The 23,401-nt window shown below is 43.8% G+C and overlaps 1 protein-coding gene across 2 annotated transcripts; it reads right to left on the bottom strand.

Annotated features, from left to right (window-relative positions):
- Positions 1-800: 800 nt before the first annotated feature.
- Positions 801-23,226, bottom strand: dnt (tyrosine-protein kinase Dnt). Of its 2 annotated transcripts, XM_003692695.4 has the most exons (8): positions 22,656-23,207; positions 7,952-8,079; positions 4,718-5,124; positions 4,321-4,506; positions 3,850-3,988; positions 3,412-3,704; positions 2,051-2,210; positions 801-1,960 (listed from the first exon to the last, which is right to left on the bottom strand). In XM_003692695.4, exons 1-8 carry the CDS (start codon positions 22,753-22,755, stop codon positions 1,712-1,714), a joined length of 1,662 nt encoding a protein of 553 aa, XP_003692743.1. In that variant the 5' UTR covers positions 22,756-23,207; the 3' UTR covers positions 801-1,711. The 2 variants fall into 2 exon arrangements, with proteins under 2 accessions (XP_003692743.1, XP_086772609.1); XM_086916483.1 differs by lacking the exon at positions 7,952-8,079 and having other exon boundaries at positions 22,656-23,226.
- Positions 23,227-23,401: the final 175 nt, after the last annotated feature.

Here is a 23,401-nt window from a genome sequence, read left to right as displayed (position 1 = left end):
GTCTCAATGTATGTAATAAATTCAGCTTAAGCAGCTTAATTTTTAAGCTTGATTGTTCAATTGTATAGTTAAATAAAAAGAAGAAATCTCGATATCGATTATAAACGCAGCTTCTGTAATTTGCCACGTCAATACTTCTCCAACAAATATCCTGTAATAAATTCTCCCTTTGGATTTATTCAATTTTACAAATTTAGTGTTCGACTTAAGTAGCTTAATTTTTAATATTCTCGCCTTACATTATCATATTTAACTTCAGATGAAATAATTTAATTTCTAATTATTTCAATTCAATTGTATAATTGAATTGAAAAAAAAAAAAAACTCTCAATATCGATTATAAAAATAACATGCGACACGTGCGATTAATTAAGAGTCGGGGCGAGAAGATTGCTCTCCGAAAAGAAGAGAAAAAGGAAAAAGGGAAAAGAAGAGAACGAGTTAAGGGAAGAAATATGGCGGGCATAATTTAGAGATTCCCCGGCTCTTTATCACGGGTTAAGATGTGTCCGATTACAGTGCGAAACAGTGGCGGAAAATTGGACGCGAGCTCGTCCGTCATTTTAAACAAGACGTCACGAGACGGGCCCATTAATTTTCCCCGCCCAGGCCGCGCAGGGTGCAGGGGAGAATTACAGGAGTCGTTTAACGAGGCGATACATCACGATTTGACGAACGTTTTCCGAGAAAACCAGAAAAAAAAAGCTCTCGCCTCGCGTCTCTGACTCGGCTCTCTACAGCCAAGGAGCTAAAAATAAACGTTGGGGAAAAAAGGAGGGGGAAAAGAAGTAAAAACCGTGTTGTCGTTATCGATCGTGGACCAATCGTATCGATCGTTCGTGCATCGTAATACATTACGCTTTATTGTAATTGTTAATTGTCCGGCGATCTGTACATCTCGTATCTATCCATTGTTCGCTATATATATATACAGAAATTTCTCGTCGAGACGGACGATTCTTCTTATTCGTTAATGCTAATACATATACATATATGGAGATGTAAATATATACAAAAATACAAAGAAGGGGATAGGAGGGGAAGGGTGTATTGGCACACTCGAAACACTCTTTACGTGGCAAGCGAAGCGTATCACAATCACAATTTAAAAAATTGCTTCTTTTTTTCCTCTTCTTTTTGCTCGATTAATGCTCGAGCATTAAGCGAGTACGAGAAATTGGCAGTTTTTTTGATGCAGGGTTGTTTGCCAGTCGTTTTTTTTTTTTTTTTAAATATTGTGGTTTCGGACCTACAACGTGGGCGGTGATTAATCAATTAATTAATTAATTAATTCAGTCTTACAAAGAGATAAATTATACGTCTTCTAACTCCAAACTTTCTTACAGCGTGTAACCGGTTATTAACCGGTTATTACAGAAATTATACGTGCCTGCATCCTACTTTCGGAGAAGAATTTACACGATAAATTTCTACGATAAATACCCTTTTTTTCTTTCTCTTTCTTTCAAAATATGATCCGAATAAAAACGGCCGATATCATTTTCGTCGCGAATATTTATATATATATATATCTCGATAATTTCCTCTTCAAATAATCCTTTAAGTACTAAAACGCTATTACATATATATATATATATATATATATATATATATATTGTAATATATATATATATATACACATATATATTTTCGATCGTGAAAATTCTCAAAGAATTCGTATTTTTCCCGAATCGAAAACGGTGGAACGGTTTTAAACGTATCTGGTCAATTGAGTATGGAAATCTTGAAGGCAGACGATCAACTGGCTAAACGTCGGCCTCTCGTCGGCGGACATTGCCCAGCAATAAGCCATAACGGCGAACAGCTCATCGGGACAATTTATCGGTTGCGCCAATCTGTAACCGTCTCTGAGGTAGGAAGCCATCTCGAACGCGTCTACCTCCACGTACGGTTGCTGGGCCAACGTGGTCAACTCCCATAACAATACGCCGAATGCCCACTGTGGAATATTATGTATTTTCAATATCCTCCCAACTTCGATCGAGAAGAAATGTTCGAGTCGAATCGTTGGAAAATATTGCTCGCTTACCACGTCGGAGGCGGTGCTGAACGTCTTGTTGAGCAAACTTTCGATGGCCAGCCACTTGATGGGACGATTCTCGTTGTCCCCGAGGCAATGATAATCTTGAGGGAACAGGTCCCTGGCCAGGGCGTTGTCCGTGATTTGAACTCTCAGATCGTCGTCAACGCTGCTCGTGAAAAGAAAACAGAAAAAATGATGGAAGGTTAGTTTGGGAACGGAGAGGGCGCTCTACGGTAGCTCGAACGACAGCGCCCCCACTGGAATAGAAATTATCTATTTCTCTTTACCGATCTTGAGCTTGCATGAAGATTTAATTCTTAGAGAACGATATTGCTGATATTGATTATTATAATTTATTATTTCTTTTGGATCTTGAGAATTGGAAAAAGCATTGTAAGAAGACATACTACACCCGCTTAAACATTGAAAGAAATAAAAAAAACTGCCAACTAAAATTAGGAATATTACTATCGCTTATTTCTCCAAAATATAATGAATAAACAATCATAGAAATATAATATATTAATTTTAGTATAATTTTGCAAAATTTTGCGAATCAAATCATCACATCGTATTGAATTTCTGAATCGATTACTTAACTTTAAGCTTAATTTTCAAAAAAAAAAAAAAAATAAATAAATAAAAAACTTATCGATAACGATTTAAATTAAAATAAATGTTTCGAGATCGAAACACGACCGATCAATTTTCTGCTTGTTTAATCCGTATACGTTTAAAAAGAGGATTGAAAATTTTAATCGTGTAATATATTTCAATGCATGGTTGTTACACGTTGTTGCATCGTAACAATTATTTCTTAAATAAATTTGTATACATCGTTCGAGCCACCGTGGGGCGTTAAATTCACCGAGATGTTAATAATAAAGATTCGAGGGGCGCGTAAAATAAACGAGCACTCGGTTTAAATTCGTCGTCGAGCGGTGAACGCAAAAACTCCTATAAAGAGGAGGGGGGAGAGGAAGGGAGATGTTGAAGTCGTTCCAGCGACGACGAAACAGTAGCGGACGGTAATTAAACAGTCTCAACCGAGCCGGCCACGCTATTTATTGCTAATTAATGCCACACGGCCAATTAATTTTGTAACGAAACTTAACCGACTGGTGGTAGTGTTTCGGTGAAAAATATTCGACGCGATAAATACCGACGTTCGGTCGGTAAAAATTATTCGGCCATCTTGGATACTATTTCGTAAGAGACTTGATATATATATATATATAAATACGAGGAGAAATTGAAACGTCTCTTTTATCTTTCTTCGTCGCGAATAATTTTAATTGGCAGACATTTTGAAATCACCTTTTTGAACAGACTAGTTAACACTTTTTAAGTGCGGACGATTCACTTACACGCAATTCCTGGCAGCCAGGTCTCTGTGCACCAGCCTCTTTCTGTGAAGATACTGGACCCCTTTGGCGGCCTGAAGTGCCATTTCCACGACTTCTTGCGTGGTGAGTGCTCTCGGTGGCCCTTCGCTGCTCAGCTTGCACCTCACCAAGAACCTCTTCATGTTCTTATAACCGGTGTGCGGGTAGAGGAGGAAAGGAGCGCTTCTATCCTCGATCGAGACGCCCAAAACAGGGAGCAGGGCTGGATGGCTCAAACCGTACAGGGCTAAACCCTCTCGTAGCAGAAGGGCGACCTTTCTCGAACGAAAATTTCGAAAATATATAAAACGTGCAAGCGTGTTATGTCTCTCTACTCGCGAGACGTGTAAATTTAGAAGGAGGTTTGGCGTATATATTGTAATTCCGTCGTGGAACATCGAAAAAGGAAGGAACACTCACTTGCGACTGTGATGCATGTTCGGCGGCAGTTTTCACCAGGACATCCCTCGGGGAGGACGCGCCCTCCTCGTGATAACTGCCTCTGTACACGCGACCGAATGTGCCCTCCATCTCGATGCTGAGGAGGCGTACCCTGCATCTGTAAGGCAAACGATTACAGCCTCTCAGGATTCGTGAACACGCCGTCCAACGAACCGATAATTATATTTTCCTCGCCGAATTATCGGCAAGCTGAAGGGAAAAAGAGTAAAGAGTATCGGGTTTGTGTATTTCAACATCTACTCGACCTGAAAACTCGAGTCAAGACAAAACCTCTTGATTCGATCCGATAATTTCCAATCGAATAATTTTATTTAAAAAAAAAAAAAAAAAACTTCAAAGAACTCGGTGAAACGGAATCTCAAAACAACTTCCATGCAGATTCTCGATCGTCGAAACGGACGAATAATAATTTTCCGCGGGCTCACTCACCTTTGGACGGTGATCTCTTGAATCCTCTCGTGCAATTCTCGGCTGGGTCGATCGTCCAATCGTCTGTAGGTCGAGGTGGATGTCGCGGAGGCAGGCGGAGGTGTTTCGGGTGACAAAAAGGTTTGCGCGGGTCCGACTCCTGTGCCCCTTTCCACGCTGCACGCGGAGCTCAGGCCCCTCGATTCCCTTCAGAAATCGGGGTGAGATCGAATCGTTTAATAAATGTAAAAGAAAAAAATTGAATTCAAAAGATTTAACCCTTTGCACTCGTATTTGTATTTATTATTTATATTATTTATATAAGAATTATATTATATATGTATTTACCGATGTAAATATATTTAAAATAATAAAACATAGGATGGCGACAAGTGCAAAGGATCGAGAGAGTACGTACTGGAGAGGATCACGATGCCTCCTTGTCTTCTTGTCGCGAACGTAGTAAGCGATAACGAGGACGAAAATGGCGGCGATGAACGCGCAGGCGCAGCCTATCGCCGCGTAGAACACTTGTCCGCCGGACGAGGATCCGGAAGCGGCCACGAGGACCTCCTCCGCGCCCACGTTGCTCTTATCCTTCAGACATATTTTCTTCCGCCTGAAATCGAGGCTGGTCGTGTTCCTCCTCGACAGGGAGACGTTTATTCGAAGGCTGAGATCGACCTCGGCGTCGTAGGGGCCGCAATGGAGGGCCAGGGCCCACGTCTGCAGCCCACCGACCGGGATCTCACCGGCCTGGGATATATTGAGGGAGCTGGTCAGCGCTGACGGATTGCTGATGTCCACCGACATCGTGTACGGCAGCTGCAAATTTCTCCAATTAGTTATATATGTTCGAGGAAAATGTTATTTAGTTTCGTATATCATCGAAACCGAGATCGAGTTACGAATAAATAGGTGTACTGATGCTGAACAAGACCGAGGTTTGTACGAAAATATAAATTTCAATAATTCAATAATTCAACTCGAAGTAACTTTGTTCGAAATTTTTAACATATCGAGTTAATACCGAAACCCGGTCGACGAGATAAGAAAAGTGGTCCACCATAGTAGCGAAAGAAAAAAAAAAAAGGAATCGTCCCGAATTTCCGAGCAAATTGCGATTTCACGTGGTCCGCCGCGACCAAGTTAAAACGAACACCACGTATAAACTTCCCGTTTCCGTGTCACGCGCACCTGTTTCCACCGAAATATCCAATCTCCCGGCGAGAAATCCGCGAGAAAAAACGAAAAAAAAGAAGCGAGAGAAATTCCTGATCCGACGATGGAAACGAATATAATACAAAGGGGAAGGACGAAGAGAAAAGGAGGGGGATCAATGGAAATAGACCGATACCTTTCCATCTTTTCTCTCCACCGTGCGATGGATGGGAGAAAACGGCGAGGAAAATGGAGAAAAATGAAGGAGAGTCGCCACCAAGAGTTGCTCTGAAGTCGGAACGTTGAACCTTTCTACAATATCTTGAAACGTGGCGCATTCTCGGAAGACAATTTGCGCTTGGCAAAGTGAATCCGGAGGACCGGAGGGGGAAGGGGAGGGGGGGAAGAAGGAGAAACGAGGCGAGGAAAGGCGGGAGGAGGGGGACGGGTGGTTAGAGACGGAAGAAAGAGGAGAGGTCGGTCGAAGTCGAAGGAAGAGTTGGCTGATTACCAGCTTGCAACGCGATGATCGGTTCCCAACTAGCCGAGGAGAGAAAGAAAGAAAGGGAGAAAGAGAGAGGAGAGAGAGAAGCTAAGTTCACTCGTCAACCTGGCTCTCCAACTTGTCGCTACCACGCTACACGCTTCACGATGCTTGTATAACCGCGGTACGTTATACGCTACTTCGGCTCGCGGTCTTTTATGACCAACTACGTGCTGACAGTGAATGCCTCTGTAAACCGGCTAAACCGTTCGGCTTAAACTGTCGGGAATTTTTTATTTCTTTCTTTCTCCTTCCCTCCTTCTTTTTTCTCTCTCTCTCTCTCTCTCTTTCCTCCTCCTCTCCATTTTCCGACAGCAACAACTTTGCCGGAGAGAAACTCGCCAAACAACGAATGATTTCACGAACGAACAAGAATGATGATTCGTCGTCGAATATTTCTCTGGCGAAATATTTTCTCAGGGATAAAACAAACAGCAAAGGATATCGAATTTAATCGTTCTTTCGTTTCAACTCGTCTTGAGGTAATTCAAGTAAACTCGTAAAATTATTATCTTATCTAGGATACGATCGAAGAAGAGGAGAACGAATATATATATATATATATAAACACGGGATAGTCCCGTGTACGTGTTGTATATGTGTATGTATCCCCATAAATTTTCGTTCAGGGGGAATGAATTTGTCGAGGAGAGAGGAAAGCGGGGTGGGTTCAAAAGTGGGTCTCGGTTTGATTGGAGCGGATAGCCGGCGTAGCTAAGTAGCGTTCGGGACATTCGGTTTTGTCGACGGAGGTGACGGATGTCTCGACGTCGACCATCAGTCTCCTCGCGTTTCTTCCTTCCCTTCCACCCCCCTCTCTTCCATTTCCTTCCAGCTCGAAGGGACAAGTCGAAGAAGTGGCTGGACCACTTTGTCCTACTACTCGGTTTCCTTCCTTCCTTCCTTCCTTCCTTTTTTTCCCTCCTCCTCCTCCTCCTCGTGCGCGCATCGCGGACGAGTCAATCCGACACCGCGTCGCATTCTGTCCACTTTTCGCCACCACTTTGTCAAACCGTCTCGAGGGAAAGGATAGCGTAAATAGCATTCCCTTCTTCCCTCTCTTTCCACCAATAGACACGCTAATTATCCATTTTTTTGTAGAATGTCCGTCGCTCGAACGATCGACTCTTATCTTCGAGAGAAAGAGAGAGAGATAGATTCGGACAAATTTTAATTATTAGACTCGTGCGCGCGCAACGTGAATTATAATATACAGCTTTCTCACTGAATAAACTCCACTCCAATTATTAATTTCCTCGATTTTATTAAATCCAGCACAAGGTACAAAACTCTCTCTCTCTCTTTTTCTTGAGAAAAGGAGGTTGCAGATTGGGAAGAAGATTTCCAACAATTTCACCGCTCTCGTGGAAAACACTTAACGAATTCATTTCCACGAAGAATAGCGGGAGGAGAGCAGCCGGTGGTACGAATCCGAGAAACGAGACGAGCTCGACATGCCTCGATAATCCGGATAAGTGCGTCTCGCAAGGGCTCGGTGGAATGGAATAAGGAAGGAAGCGAGAGGTTCGAGCGGACGGCGAGCAACCGTTCAAATGGAACAAATAGTGTTCTCTTCTTGAGTTGACGAAGCGAAATTCCGCGATCTCCTGTGATCGAAGTCAAAGAAAACGTGAGAAGAGGAACAAAGCACGCGAAATATATATATATATATATATATATATATATATATATATATATATAAAATACAGATAATTTGTTCGAAGCGGTAACCACTTCTTTTCATCACTCAAGGCAACGCGTTTCCTTAGCCGCTTTTTAAAGGGAAGACGGGCTTTTTAACCGAGCTTTTCCTTCACTCCCCCTCCCTCCCTCCTCGAGAATTTACCTCGTTTAAGAAGCGAATCATTTTCAAAGAAATTACATCAAAGGCCTCCTCTCCTCCTCCTCTTCTCCCCCCCTCCGCGGGAAGCTTTGTTTGAAACTTACCGGCCTGCCGGCGAGATTCTCCCAAGTGAAATGCAGCTTGTGAACCTGGGCTGGTACCGGGACGACGAATTTAATCGCGTACTCGTTTATAACGCCTTCTCTTACGTAAAACAATTCCGCCTGCAGACCTGTGAAACGAAACCAGAGACGTTTTATCGATTAAAAGTGCCATTCAACCGGCCGACAGTCATTGGCAGTTTCTGTGTCGCTAGAAAGGAATGTATATATGTATAAAATAACCAACTAACTTCTTTATATTCTGTCATCATGCATTTTTGAAAGGCATGGATATTAGTACGTGCAAATAAGTTCTTTTCCCTTTCTTCTCCAAATTTAAGATATTATTACGTAAATCAGGTACAAGATCACGATCTTTCTGCCGGATTCTTTTCTGGATCGGATTTTCGTTAATTTCTTTAATTCACTTGAATCCGATAGAACTGTCGTCCTTCAAATTAAAATTTCCGGCTTCGAATCCTTGTTGAGATACAGCGTTCTCTCCCAGTGCAAACCATTTCGATAGTTTCGACAACTAATCTCCAATAAGCTGGAACGCAAAAAGCGAGCAGCGACGCGAACGATGTTTCTCGCACGTCATATTGCTTGAAATCGTTGCGCAGGACTAGAAACTTCTAGAGCGCTCGTGGCGACTTTTCTTAAAAACAAAAGCTCTTTCAGATGGCACCACGAACGATTCGAATTCGGTCGCAAGTTACGATCGTGGAAAAAAAAAGGGAAAGGAACTTATTTGCACACCTAATATATTTAACGCTTTGCAACGACGACTCTCAGACACTACTCGATTCGATACGGCAATTCGAATAGCAACAATATTTATTTATGTTTCTTTTTTTTTTTAAATATCGTTTTACGAATAGGTTCCTAACCTCTTTACATATAATCTTATAAGGCGTGGAATAATATGTCAAATGGTTAGATTTTTTATCTGAAATTAGACAGTGATCGAACTACATTTTCGATAGAAATATTATTTTCAAAGTTTTCGAGTTTTGTAAGCATAGAGTGAAATTAATTCGAGCGAAGATAAATTTGATTTTTCGTTATTAAATAACGAAATTATTTTTACTCGTTGAGAAATTGACGATAGAGAGAAGGAAAATAGAAATATAGTATAAGAAAGTGAAAAATAAGAATAATAGACAGCAAATATGAAAGCACGTTATTGAGATCGTAATATTTTGCTCTCGATAAAATAAGAAAGGTGAAAGACATCGAACGACATCGCGATACTTGTCCTGACAAATCTGTGAATGCATCTTGGTAATTACTTCATCATTAAAATATCGCACGAAACAACTATACAAACTTTAATATTCGACGAATTTTCTTTCTTCGTAAACATACGTAAAACATTAAAATATCAAAAGTTTAATATGTTAATTTATGCGTGATAAGTTAGCTAAGAATTCATTAAAAAAATAAACTTTGGAAGCCAGACCGAATTTCTTACTTCGTAATTATCGTAATTGAAACGTTTCAACAAGTTTCACTTTCACGTCGTCGAGGATACCAGTGAACAAATATAAAACATCACGCGTATCTCGTACGCTTTTTAACACGGTTTGAAGAAGGCTTGGTTAGCAAAAATAAAGCGTGCGAGTAAGCACGCGAAATAACGAGGCTGTAACTAAATCGACAGAGCGAAACCACCACTATTTTCTTTCTTTCTTCACCGGACAATGGTGTTCGCCTACTCACTTATTCCTTCTCGCTCGCCAACCAGAGAAGAAGCACCTCCTCCTCCTCACTCTCCTCGTCACGCTTCGGTTCACACGATTTGTGATTCGCGCTCGACCACTCGATTGCTCTCGTATGTACACTCTCGTCCTTCGACGACGATCCAACATCCTTCTCTCCATTATTTTTCGCGCATTCGAAACAGATGTCTCTCGCTATTTTCATTTCTCGCGACTTGTCGGTGAAAATATACGATATATATATATCGCCCATCCATAAACACGCTTTAAATACGAAGCGTGTCGGCGAATAATTCGGCGAGCGCCTCTCCTCTTCATCGTTACGCTACCGGGCAGTGGTGGGGGGGATCCGCGTTCAGAAGCCGCAAGGTTACGAATGCGGAGAAGAAAAAGGAGGAGAAGAAAGAGAAGGAGAAGGGACGAAAACACGCGACGTGTACGTGTTCCCTTGGTTGGCTCTAACGCTCACGGTTGTATCAGATAGGAGGACGGTTAACGAGGCACGAGTTGGATTTTTAAGTCGCCGAGAAGACAATGTGTTTCGTGGGGAGAGGGAGGGAGGGGAGGAAGGAGAGCTAGCTCTCCTCTTCCTTGCCCCCTCTTCCATCGGCCTTTACCGGTTTTCTGCATCAGATATCGTATATGCCCACGACCCGGGCACGATCGGGCGTATATGTTCCCCCCGGGGCGAGGGCTGGGCCCTCCCTCCCCCCCCTCCTTCCCTCGGATGGCCACCGTGGAAAAAGAAAGAAGAGAAAAGATCCCTCTTGGAAAATAATTATTCCTCCACCTTTGGACTCTCATGGGGACGCCACGCCGCGGTGGTGGTCGCCGTCGCCGTTAAATATCGAGATCCTCGAAGGAGGCCCGGTTCCTCGCCTCCTCCCCCTCCTCCTGCTTGGGGACGCTTTTACATACGGATGGATCCAAGTATCGATGATCTTTCGAGATCGAGAATTGTGTATGTGGAGAGTGAACCGAGGGGTTGAGACACCTCTTTTGTTCGGACTTTCGTTCGGAGAGTCGGGGGGACGGATTTTTATTATAATCTCCACTATTGCGATCCATCGAATTGCGATATATCGATTATTTTCGAAGGAGTTGGAATAAGAAGATTCTTGTCCCTGATTTTCTCGGTCGGGAAAGAAAAAAGAGAAAAATATATTTAAAATATAAGGGGTTAAAAGGTATATAAGAAGATTTTTTTAGGGATAAAAATTTTTCATCCTCTCCTATTGCGAAACGAGCGTAAGAAGACTTTCTAATTCTAATTCCATTGAAGAATACATTTTATTTTCGAAGGTTAAAAAGAAGATAAGAAGAAAGATTCTTATCTCTAATTTTCTCGATCGATAAAAGAAGAGACTAGATCTTTATATTCCTTCTATTTTCGAAGGAGTTAACTAAAAAGTAAGCGACAAAAAAAAGAGAAAAAACAAAAGAAATCTTTATTTTCTCTCCTATCGCGATCCATCGAAAAATACATACTCTATTTTCGAAAGATTCGTTAACCTAAGAAGCGAGGATAAGAAGATTTTTTTTACCTCCAATTTTCTCGATCGATAAGGATGAAACTCTAGCTTAAGTAAGGGAGACGGTGACCTCGTTACCGGCTTAGGTAGTCTCGAGACCCTTATCTAGTCTCGCTCCTCTTCTTTTTACGCATTTATGCGGGGAGTTTGCACGCGGGAGAAGGAGAGAGAGAGAGAGAGAGAGAGAGAGAGAGAGAGAGAGAGAGAGAGAGAGGATGGCGCATGGATAGCAAAGATCCTTTGATGTCTATGCGTTCCGAGGAGAAGGAGGAACGAGCAAGAAGGAGAAAGACGGTAGGAAAAGAGAGAGAGAGAGAGAGGGGTCCTCCTCCCTTTGAACGAAGGCGTCGACCCTCGACAACGAGTGCCAGACACAATTGTCACGAAAGGGTTCCACGCCACTTGGAACAACCTTTCCCTCTCGGTGCATGCACGATCTCTAACTACACTACCGGCGGCGCGCCTGGCGGAGGAGAACTCTCGAACTGTCGAACACCCACCTTGCCAGCCAGCCTCTGCTGACACCCCGGAAAACACCCCGATCCTGGCTCGAAGATAAGAAAACTAAGGAAACTAAGCTCTCGAGACGAAACGCTGCGCGAGCAAACTTCGATATCGATCAACGATATCGGAGAGAGAGAGAGAGAGAGAGAGAGAGAGAAGGCGAAACAAAGGATCGTGGTCCAAAGGACTTCTGACGTTATTTCTCTCCTTTTATCTCTTTGCTTTCTCTGCTTTCCTTTGATACGCTTATTCCTCTCTGGGGAGGATACACAAAGGGGGTGAATGGAGGAAATTAGCGAGGCTTCTCGAATTATTTTCAACAATCGAAGTCAATCGTTCGAACAATATTACACAGTTCGAGTTTCGTTCCTTTCCTTTCTTATTATTCGAAAACTGGATAATAACGATAGAATTTTAATGCGATTATAATTAAAATTAAAAAAATATATATATATATATCCAGTTGATAAAGAAAGAGGACCGAATTCTAAAACTCGGTCGAAAAAAAGTGGTGATGGAGAGACAAAAGCGAAGGGAAAGGAGAAAGAGAGAGAGAGAGAGAGCGTGGGCACAAAAGGGAGCACAGAGGGGAGTGCTCGTTTCGCGAGGCGCGAAACAGCCGGCAAAATTTCGCAGGGCACCGTGTCCCCCGCTGTCAAAATACGAGTATAGAGGCGAGTTGACGAGCGAAGCTCCACGAGTCGTCGTACAAAGGAGAGAAGAATCGAGAAAGAGAGAGAGAGAGAAAAAAAGAAGAGAGGGGGGAGACGGTGAATTGCGGCCTAGCCGCGGGGACCCCGTTCGGGGCTTCGTCCCTCACCGTCCCTTCGGGTCCAGAAACCTAACACCTTTCGAGCGCAAAACCCACGGGTACGTATATAACGAGATCTTCCCGTGGCGAAGGCTCCTTTTAAAACGAGATGACGGCGGGTGGTAAGCGGTGGTGCGAGGGAATGGTAAAGCGCAGGTAAAAAAGGGAGGAACAGGAAATATTAGATTTACGCGCGGTGACGACGCACTGCCCACAATGCACCCGCGCCCGATTTTTCTTCGATCCTGAACAACCGAGTGTTCTTTTGTCCATTCGAATACGGACGACGAAGTAAATTTTCCACTTTACGCGAGAAATTGTTCGATGCGTATTTACGATTGTTTCTTACGTATGAATTTATAATAATCGTACATAGATTTCTAAAAGTACATGAAATAAAACAGTATTCAAAGTAACACGAATTTATTGGTTACTTGATGAATTCGATGAATTAAATCCAAAGCAATATTATTATTTATAATAATCGTATACGAATCTATGTATTCTAATTGCAAAAGAGTATCGATCAAATAAAAATCCAAAGCGAAAATGGTCATTCGTAAATTCCAATCACGACCAATTAAATCTCATATCCAAATTACAATTTACGATAATCGTACACGGATCTAAATAAATAAGAATATAATAAGATAAAATCGTATATCGAAATCGATTATCGCTACGTCCAATTCTGAAAACTTTCCGTCATCACGAATGAATTTTTCCTATTCGAAACGAAGCGAAACGAGCCGCCAAATCGCAACGCGTACTTATATCGCTCATCGTAATCGCGTGGAAAGCGAGATAGTGGACGATTGACGAGAGATCGGCACAAGAGAACGCGCACACGTCAGACCAAGATCCAAAAATGATCCGCGAGGCGGGGTTAACGACCAGATCGGGCAGCTGGTACTCGCCGATACCTCGACACGCGGCCTCGCCAGATCTAATAACGTATCCGTGCACGCTCGTACCGAGGCCAGCTCACGTTCACACGAGTGGTGTGCACGTACACGCGTGTGGAAGCGCGTGCTGCCGTTCCACGGGATATTTTTCACTTTCGCCAGCGCGGCCAAACGACGTGGGCGTGCGTATATAACCCCGTGCACGTACACCACCAGTTATATACACATATATATACATACTATATATTGCTTCTCGCCCACCACGTGATCCCTATGCTGCGCGCGCACGAGCCTGCAAACGAGCGTGCTCCCTCGTTGTTGCCGTGATCTATCGAAAATAATTACAGTCTCGCGCGGATTCGACATCGCGAATTCCAACGCAAAGTGTTCGGTCCGCCTCTCTGCAGAGAATTTTTCAGAATTGGAACGTACCATCGTATATTTATGCACGTTTGGAATTGGAATTTAGATCTCGCGTCGTGAAAAAAAAAGGAAAGAAAAAGAGAAATGAATGTTTCAACGAGGTAGGCGGTTCGTGCTCGATCGAAATAAAAAGAACGGAAGAGGATTCGTTCGAGCATTTCGCGAAAATGGAGGCCTCGCTCGATGATAAATATCCTCGCAAACGCGACACGCTTAGATAGAGCCACCCTCTATACAATATACAGGAGGCTGGCTGTTTAGCATATATCGAACGGGTATACCGGTCCTTCTCCTCTCCTCTGAATAAAACCCATAAGTCCTGGCCAAGTGGCGGGAGTACGTCGTTTGTACTCGCCTCCCCGCCCATATCCCTTTCCTTCCTCTTCCACCGATCCTTCCGATTCCCTCCTCTTCCCTCCTCGCCGCGAGCCATAGGTCACATCCAGGAAGGCGTAACTTCACGCGACACCAGTTATAATTCACTCGGCCGAGGCTCGTAACCGAGCGAAGAAAGACAGAGAGAGAAAGAGAGAGAAAGAGAAAGGGAGAAGGATGAGCGAGAATACTTTTTCCAGCCTTTTCGAAATTTACACGCGTCTTTACAAGTCTTCGAGCGACGGAAGGATTAACGGAATCTATCCACGTCTTAACTTTAAGCGTATCCCCTTACATTAGAACTACCTCGATATCTATCTCAAGAAAGATTGATGGAACTGTTGTTGGAACCGATGCGTGAATTTTAAATTCGATTTCTTTATTCCCAGAAAGAATTTTAATTTAAAAAAAAAAAAAAGGCATCGATAGAGATACGGAAGAAATTTCTTCCTTTTAATTTAAAAAAAAAAAAGACATTGATAGAGATACAGAAGAAATTCTCAGGAAGAATTTTCTTCTTTTTTAATTTAAAAAAATACATTGATAGAACTCGAAAAAGATACAGAAGAAATTTTTTTCTTTTTAATTAAAAAAAAATAGACATCATCGATAGAGTTCGAAAAATCAACGATACAGAAGAAATTCTCAGAAAAAAATTTCTTCTTTTTAATTTAACCATAATTTAATTATACAGAAGAAATTCTCAGAAAGAGTTTCCTTCCTTTTGATTTAAAAAAAAAAAAAATACCATTGATAGAGTTTGAATGAGATATGGAAGAAATTCTCAAAAAGAAATTTAAAAAAAAAAAACATCATCTAGATAGAGCTCGAAAAATCGACGATACAGAAGAAATTCTCAGAAAAAAGTTTCTTCCTTTTAATTTAAAAAAAAAAAAAAAGACATCATCGATAGAACTGGAAAGATCGACTAACACAGAAGAAATATCGTTCTCACGAACGGGAGAACACACGCGACGATTTATTTTTCATCCCCCCCTCCTTCCCCTCGTATCGCGAAATACGTTTCTTCCCGCTCTTTCCGCGGTTAAATCCGGTTCATTGTCCCGCGGGTACGGGGCAACAGCGAGATGGACCTCTCTCTCTCTCTCTCTCTCCCTTCCTCCATCCGGTTGTAGGCAAATCCCCCTCCCCATCCCCCGTTTATTTATCGAGAGGGTGTGGCACCGTGGTAGCGCGTGGCAAAGCAAACCTGACGCCCCCTTCTCTCCTCCCCCGTGATTCTCCGCGGAGCTAAAATAATATTGTTCATGCGGCGTGCATGCACCCTCGAAACGCGATTGCGGCTCGCCTCGCGTTATATACAGGCGCAGAAAGCGTGGAAAGCTCTCCTATCCCCCTCCATCGGACGACGAGTGACAGATGGGCGGACAGCCTGATTGAGACGTCGTCGCGGGGTGGACATATGGCGCGGAGGGGGGACGATTCGGGTTCGAGCCAATGGAGTGAAAATCGCGCTGCTCCACCAACGCCATCTCGCGGATTCAATTTCGTTTCTCGAAAGTTAAAAGAGACAGGCTGTCCCTTAAGAATCCTCTTCCTCTCCAAGCTTCTTGATCCTTCGTGCCTCGTCCTTTTTTCGCGTTAGTCGAGAAGAGGGATTCGTTTCTTCTTGGAGAGACTTGAATTCGGAATTCGGGCGATTCTTGTTTCTGCGTCTTTTCTTTATTCTTCGATAAGGAGAGAGGAGGGGGAGGGGATAAATCGCCGCGAATCACGCGCCAGAAATAGTTGGAGGAGGCGTGTAACTCGTTGAAAACTCGCGGAAAACCGTGCTTTCGCACGTGGTAAAACAAGGGTGAAACGGCGTGATAAATCCGTCGAGGTACGTTATTTTCATCGAATAACAAAACGTTCATCCCTCGATTCGTACACATCAATCCGACACATCATCCTCCGCATCCGGGAGAAGAACTGACCTACGACTGAGGAAGAACGTAAACCTTTCACGCGCCGGCGGGACGCCTCGAAAGAAGATCGATGCTCGCCGGTCACGAGTCCCAGGACTGGCAGATTTATCGCCCGATGGGGGAGACGAGCTTGGATGAAGGGCTTATTTCAGGACGGGGAGATATGGAAGGACATGGAAGGAACGTGAAGAAGGAGCATCCTCTGCTGCGAGATTTCTCGAGATGCCATCTCTGCCCGTTCGAATTTTTAGAGACGCGGCGCCGATGCCTTCGATAATTCGAGAGAGACGGGACGTGTACACTCGCTTGTCCTCGCCCATTTATGCTTAATCGGTGGTCTGTAATCGTTCGAAATTGGATTGGAACTTTTGTTGATATATAGTATTGCAAAAGTAATATTCTCTTCAATGGAAGAGAATGTGTGTGTGTGTGTGTGTGTGTGTGTGTGTGTGTGTGTGTGTGTGTGTGTGTGTGTGTGTGTGTGTGTGTGTGTGTGTGTGTGTGTGTGTGTGTGTGTGTGTGTGTGTGTGTAGTGAGAGAGAGAGAGAGAGAGAGAGAGAGAGAGAGAGAGAGAGAGAGAGAGAGAGAGAGAGAGAGAGAGAGAGAGAGAGAGAGAGAGAGAGAGAGAGAGAGAGAGAGAGAGAGAGAGAGAGAGAGAGAGAGAGAGAGAGAGAGAGAGAGAGAGAGAGAGAGGATTTCATTCGTTGTGGATGCAACGTTACACAAGGCCCCCTTATACGAGGTGACTCGGCAACCAAAACTCTCGCCTCGAGGACGGGGAGAGACAAACAGTCCCCTGACAAATGGGCCCTTAAGTGGTGGCCCCGTACGCTTAACCTTTTTTACGCCGCCTCTACCTAGAAACGAACTACCGTGGAAAAAAGAACGCGAGGAGGGGGGGGAGGGTAGGGGGAGGAAAGAATTGTCGAAAAATATATCCCCCTCCCCTCCCTCGGTCGTGGAAGTTCAATGGCGGTACAATGATAATTTACCGAGTTTCGTGACTCCTCGCTTCCCATCACCTATGGGCACTCGCCTCACAAAGAAGGAACGATTCCTCGCCTCCTGGCTTCCTCCCTCTCCCCCTTCTTTTCGTTTCTTTTTCTCGGGCGCGAACAATCGGTCAAAATTCGGTGGAAGCACGCGAGGCGTCGAGGATCTTTTCTTCGAGGACGACATGTGCTCGACGCGCTTTTAAAAAGAATAACGTTGGCGTTGTATCCCCATGCGAGATTCAAAGATTCGTTTTGACGCGTTCGACTTTCGTTTCCAGCGAAATCTTCTTCTCCAATGCTGTATTCTGGATCCACTCTTATCTAGGATATTTTGGTAAAACGCGATGGTCGCAAGAATAATAATTGGAAGATTTGGAGAATAATTAGGGTTGTCTTGGATGGTTCGGAAAATGGATTCTGCGAGCTTCGTTCAAAGACGAATCGATTAAAGATCAGAGGGAATTTATAAGGAAGATGACAATTTTTCGTCCTGACCAACCTCAGCTTTCTACGGAATGCTTTAATCCTTCGCTACTTGTCCACCAAAAATGTGCAGGGTGCTCGAGAAAGATCGTCAGCAGTTGCTTTCACGGTGTTTATTGGAAAAAAACCGATGATAAAAATAAAATATCGATGCTACGTTTCCAGAGAAAGATACTCGACGTGTAATAACTCCGTTCGTACAATACGTGGCATCTTATGCGAGCATAGTGGCGAAAGAGTTAAAGTTTTACATTCCGAATAATTCTTTTAAACAAACCATTTTCGTACCACTTTTACAACAATTCAATAGTTTTATCCCACCCTGTGAAATATCCTTCCAAATACCTACGAAGATGCTTCGTAAGTGGTCAAATAAGCGTCGCTACGAGTGACGTGGCCCGATGAGAACTTTTGCCGTCATCCGAATACGGATGACGCGGCAGTGAACGCGTTGAACTCTATGACTGGTAAATGCTTCACAGCATGGGGCTCGACGACTAACATATTATAATATAATACACGATCCAATTACTATTTGTCCACTCAAACCATTTTTTTCATCGATAAGTTAAAGTTTTAAAACTCCGTAATAACGATAATTAATAATGTAAATTGTTCGAACCAGTGTCGATCTTCGAACATTATAAAATTTTCCTCAATGTGCACATCTTGGCACGGATGAAAGTGAGAAAGAATTCTCGATTATAGGTCTTATTTTTATCGTATAACGAATCGTCGCTTCTTACGTTTTATATATATATATATATAATATAATCACACGCATCGCAAGCATGGTAATATCACAATTGTCTGGCTACGAACGAAACGAGTTTAAGATACAGAAAATAGCCGATATCCTCTGCGCCCATAACAAGCCAAAGGATTAAACGACTTCGAGAAACGCTTTGAGAATTTGAATTTTCTCCCCGGAGTGAAAGTTGGAAGAAAATCGACGGGGGTCCTCGGTGTGTAAATGGCCGACCGACGCATCCCCCCTTGGCGTGTCCCTGGCCGGAGCGCACGGGTCGAGAAACGAGACGCACACACAAGCGAAAACTTTAAGGCGAGGATCTTAACGAGGAGTCGAAGATTGATGCGGGCAACGGTGCAGCATCCTTCTCCTCTCCTTCGAACGCAACTCCTTTCCACTCTCAACTCTCAATAACTCGATCGATACGATCGACCGCGACGAGAAAAAATATATATATATATATAAACACATATCTCTGACCGAGCGAATTACGAGGAAAACGCAGAGGGAGGTCGATAAGGACGGACAAGCAACATTTTTATCGATGGAGCGCCGAGGCGGGCTACGCCACTGCGCGTGCATAAACGTTTTCACGGAGCCGAGGCGGGCGCTTTGAGGCCGCCCCACTCCCCGGGCCCGACGTCGAGATGGGCCTGTCAGGCCCTAACTAGCTAAGGTCGGGGCCCCACTCACACCAGCGTAACGAAGGCACGCACGCAACACCGCCTCGGGCACCCCTCCACACAGTTGTACGCGAGCAACTATCGTGTTTTGACACGGACTTCTGACGGATCGCCGTCGTCGTTCCTCCCCTTCCTCTGCCTGCCTGCCTGGGATCGAACGGCGGCGATAATTTCAACGACAACCTTTCTCCCCTCCTGCGTATGCAAATTCGAAGGAAGAAGAATTTCGTTCCGTCCGCGTATTCCAGATACAATCTTTCTTTTTTTCGTGGTTGACGAACGGAACGAAAGATAGCTTCGTTGAGGCCGATAATGAAATGATTAATCGTGTTTATCGCCTCCCCCCGTATCGAGGGAGAAACAAACGGATAAATTAATGTCACTCCGTGCCATTGGCAAGGAAATTCCGATTAATTACGCGTATCTCCGATGTTTCTTATCACGTACACACGTACACACACGTACACACACACACACACACACACACACACACACACACACACACACACACACACACACACACACACACACACACACACACACACACACACACACACACACACACAAAAGAGAGAGAGAGAGAGAGAGAGAGAGAGAGAGAGAGAGAGAGAGAGAGAGAGAGAGAGAGAGAGAGAGAGAGAGAGAGAGAGAGAGAGAAGGGAGAGCGTAAGCGATCAACGGTCGTAATTTACTTGTTCCGTCGAGAAGAGTGAGAAACAGGAGGTGTAGGAATGTAACGCGGCACCGGTGGAATTCAGTTATCTTATCCGTGGCGGATGGTACACGATACGAAAGTGGTAGCACGGGCACCGTAACACCTGAAGATAACTCGAAAATTTTTCGAGTCGTGCGCTACCTTCGGCTCCCCTTTTTTAAGAAGAAAAAAAAAAAAATATCAACGTTCGGCGTAAATAAACGTTCCCCTGTTCTTTTTTCAGGTATAAAAGAAATAACCACGCGTAAATACCACGAAATATTTACACAGCGTATTTTTTGCCTCGCCACTAGAGAACTAGAGCTCGAGAAGGATAATCGGATAACCAGAAGTAATTAATCACCAGCCAATATCTTCATCGGCGCCCCATCGTTCGACGTCGACGAGCGAGGCAACGGAGTGGAACGGTATGAGAACGGGCCCCGAATCGATTTCTTGCCACGGTTGTCAACCAGCTTGCGCGGGGGGAAGCCTTATGGTAAATACCGAAATTGGAAACCTTCTTCCAGGAAGCGTGAACGCACGAAAATACTCGAAAAAGCTCGAGAGCCCATATGGAGAGCGAGGCGAGTTGGGGCCCCACCGAAATCGGTATCGGGGGCCACTATCTGGCCGGGCCCGCCTCGCCGTGCGGCCGAAATGAGAAAAGAGAACGAGGGAGAAAAAGAGAGAGAGAAAAGATAGAAACCGGACGACGAAAACAAGACGAAGAGAAGCGACTGTCGATTATTCGGTGTCTAAACAAACTAGTAGGCCGGGCCCTGTTGGATCGCCACCCCATGTGCTGTAACAAGGACCTCGTTATAATATTTTATTGCGTCTCGTGTGCATATAGGTATAAGCTCTTATCCTTCGTAGGAATCTCGTTTTGGATATATTTTTATTTTCCGCTTTTCTACTTCTTTCTTTTTCTCAGACCGATCCCGATCTACCACGCGGTTATCGATGAAACAGTGATGTGGTAGTTGGTACGATAGAGAAAATAAAGGAGAGTTTTACAATCGCTATACGCGCCACAAGCTCTGGCACAAGCCCTTTGTTTTAACCGATCCAGAATTAAACACGACTAAAACAAATAAAGGGCTATAAACGGTGGTAGTCGACTCGGCTCACCGAGCTCTACGTTCAATCCCCCTTTTCATTTCAACGAGCGCGCCGCTAATACGCTTCGAATTTATAGGCGCAATTAATAACGCCGCCTCTAAACAACGCGCGATTCCGATTCGTTCGATCGTAGCGCCGCTGTAACGCAATTCGATTTCGCGCGAAGCTTTTGACGTGTGCGCGCGCGTGCACACACACACATACTCACTCACTCACTCATTCCAGTTCCAGTTCCAATGGAGGAGGAGAAGGAGGAGGCCTCCCGTTTTCACGGATGCGTGTCGTCGAACGAGGCGTGAAACGCGTGGTGGCTGAAAACGCGCAATTCCACGCGCGAGCGAGCCTCTCCCGTCGCGCGGAATCGGCAATTCGCACGGGTTCAGGTGTCGTCGAAAACGCGTATCGTATCCCCCTTCGCGAGCGCTTTTCGCGGATCAACGAGCCGAGAGCGAATTATCCGCCGCCGCGCAACTTGTCGTGGAAATATTGGAAAGTTGGTGGCGTCGAGTGGCTTTTACCCGTTTCCGGTACGACGACGATTCTCCTCTCTGTGTGGAAGCGAGCGATCTAACGGCAATCCACGAGCGAAAGGGGGGAAAAAAGAAAAATAGAAAAGCCTTGGGTATACGCCCGTGATAGGGAGGGATGAAGAATGAAAATCGGGAGCGTGAGAATGGAACAAACGATCGAGTATCGTCAGCTAGGATTTGCGCCTGAAAATCAACCATGTCGTCCGTGAGATTTTAATGGGTCGTTGAACCATGAATCCGTGAGCATTCGTGTGATTCGTTCGATCACGTATATTTATTATAGAGGATAAATGGTACGAGAGTTTGCAACGAATGAAAAGATTTGTTTCGTATTTTGTACATATACGAATGTTCGAATGTTCAAAATTTACTACGATAGTATCTAATACTAATCGTGAAACAATCCTTATAACGTTATTTGCGCGACTTGTTATTTCGAGTAAATAAGATTTAACGGATAACCTTTAACCCCTAATAATTTCTAAAAAAAAAAAGCTACTCGTTGAGAGAGCAAGATGCGTAACGAAGCAAACGGATCCAACGAGAGTTAATTTTAATGCGCAACATATTCTTTAGCTTTTATATCACGGTAATGCTGATAAATTAAATTAACCATGCCAGAAGGATTTATAACAGTCATGCCATATTATAAATTATCTCTATTCGATCCATAACATTTTAATGCTCTATTAAATATATCGACTAGCCCGATGATTATTAGTCTTGTTATTGCATGGAATTTTAATCATTAATGAAGGTAATAAGTTTGCCATATAAGTAGTGTAACGTGATGATAATTATTCATTAGCAGGCGTGAAATGTCGATAGTACTAGCCAACTACGATTCTTCACTGTCCAATACTCAATTATTACGCTGATCACTAATCACTGTCTTAATAGTTTTGATCGGTAGTTAGACCGTTTAACTATGGTGTGTACTTTAATAGATTTATCGGGTTGTTTCGATCGTACCGTTTTAAATTATGTAAATAGATATAACATAATGCAAGATCGTAATATAAATTGTTCGAAGCAATGATGCATTTCTGAATATATTATGTCTGTCTTTTCGATTGAAGTAACGATAAAATTTCCATGTCCATTATAACGCTATAAAAATCACGAATGAAATATTTCGGATGTTCGACAAACGATAATTTAAATCGAGGAAATATATATTCGAAAAAGCACAGCGTCATAGTAGAAGCGTGAATACAAGCATAAACGAATCGAACACTTTTGCTTACCCATTAGTTTCCGCACTTCTGCTTGGCTGAGAAAAAGGTTGAAATAACTTGCACCTGGCCGCACGAAAACGAACAGCAACACTGCCAATTTTAGGAGCATCCTGTCCACCACGTGCTTAACCGGTTGTACGTACCGAGTAGCCGTAAACACGAGTTACGTTATGCTGTAAACAACGTTAAAGTCTTCTAACACGACTCATGGTCCACGAAGTATCGTAAATCGGTGCCGATTTCACGGGTGCAAGAGCACGTGACAGCACCTCGTTTTACTATAACGTTCACGACCGGATGAGATTAGCTACACGGATGTTACAGCACGATTTCTTCTGGCGAATTAAATTCTTTGACAGTTCGCGTGAAACTCGATTAATCGTATAACGGCATTTCGAATATTAAAATTAAGAAAAGTTGACGGATTCCTTCCACGATATTTATATGTTATACGAAACAACGCGTGCTGGACTACGGGACTAAACGGGATTAAACAGAAAACAGAAGATGACGCGAGAATGCACACACGAAGAGGATGAGCGCGCGGTGTAGTTGCCTCGTGAAAGCCACAACCAGTTGTGTGCTCCGACCGCCATGGGTCGACCGGGGTCGACGCAGGCTCGTTGAGCCGAAACTGGCCGAGTCTGGCCGATCATGACCGAGGTCCACCCACGAGAAATGCTTGTTCTAGTCGTTCTACGGATCGGATGGCCTCGGCCTTTCGATGCAACAACAACCGACCGTCGAATTAAAAT

The sequence above is a fragment of the Apis florea genome, unplaced genomic scaffold (genome assembly GCF_048593485.1).
Source record: "Apis florea isolate Af1SG1 unplaced genomic scaffold, ASM4859348v1 contig_3802_pilon, whole genome shotgun sequence".
NCBI lineage: Eukaryota > Metazoa > Arthropoda > Insecta > Hymenoptera > Apidae > Apis > Apis florea.
This window is presented reverse-complemented; position numbering and strand designations above follow the sequence as displayed.

Excerpts from the sequence above, each read along its gene's own strand:
- dnt (XM_003692695.4), bottom strand. The coding sequence starts at position 22,755 with ATGCTCCTAAAATTGGCAGTGTTGCTGTTCGTTTTCGTGCGGCCAGGT. Across the intron at positions 5,125-7,951 it reads AGAATCTCGCCGGCAGGCCG|CTGCCGTACACGATGTCGGT; the intron begins GTAAGTTTCAAA and ends AGAAATTTGCAG. Across the intron at positions 3,705-3,849 it reads AACATGCATCACAGTCGCAA|GTCGCCCTTCTGCTACGAGA; the intron begins GTGAGTGTTCCT and ends CGTTCGAGAAAG.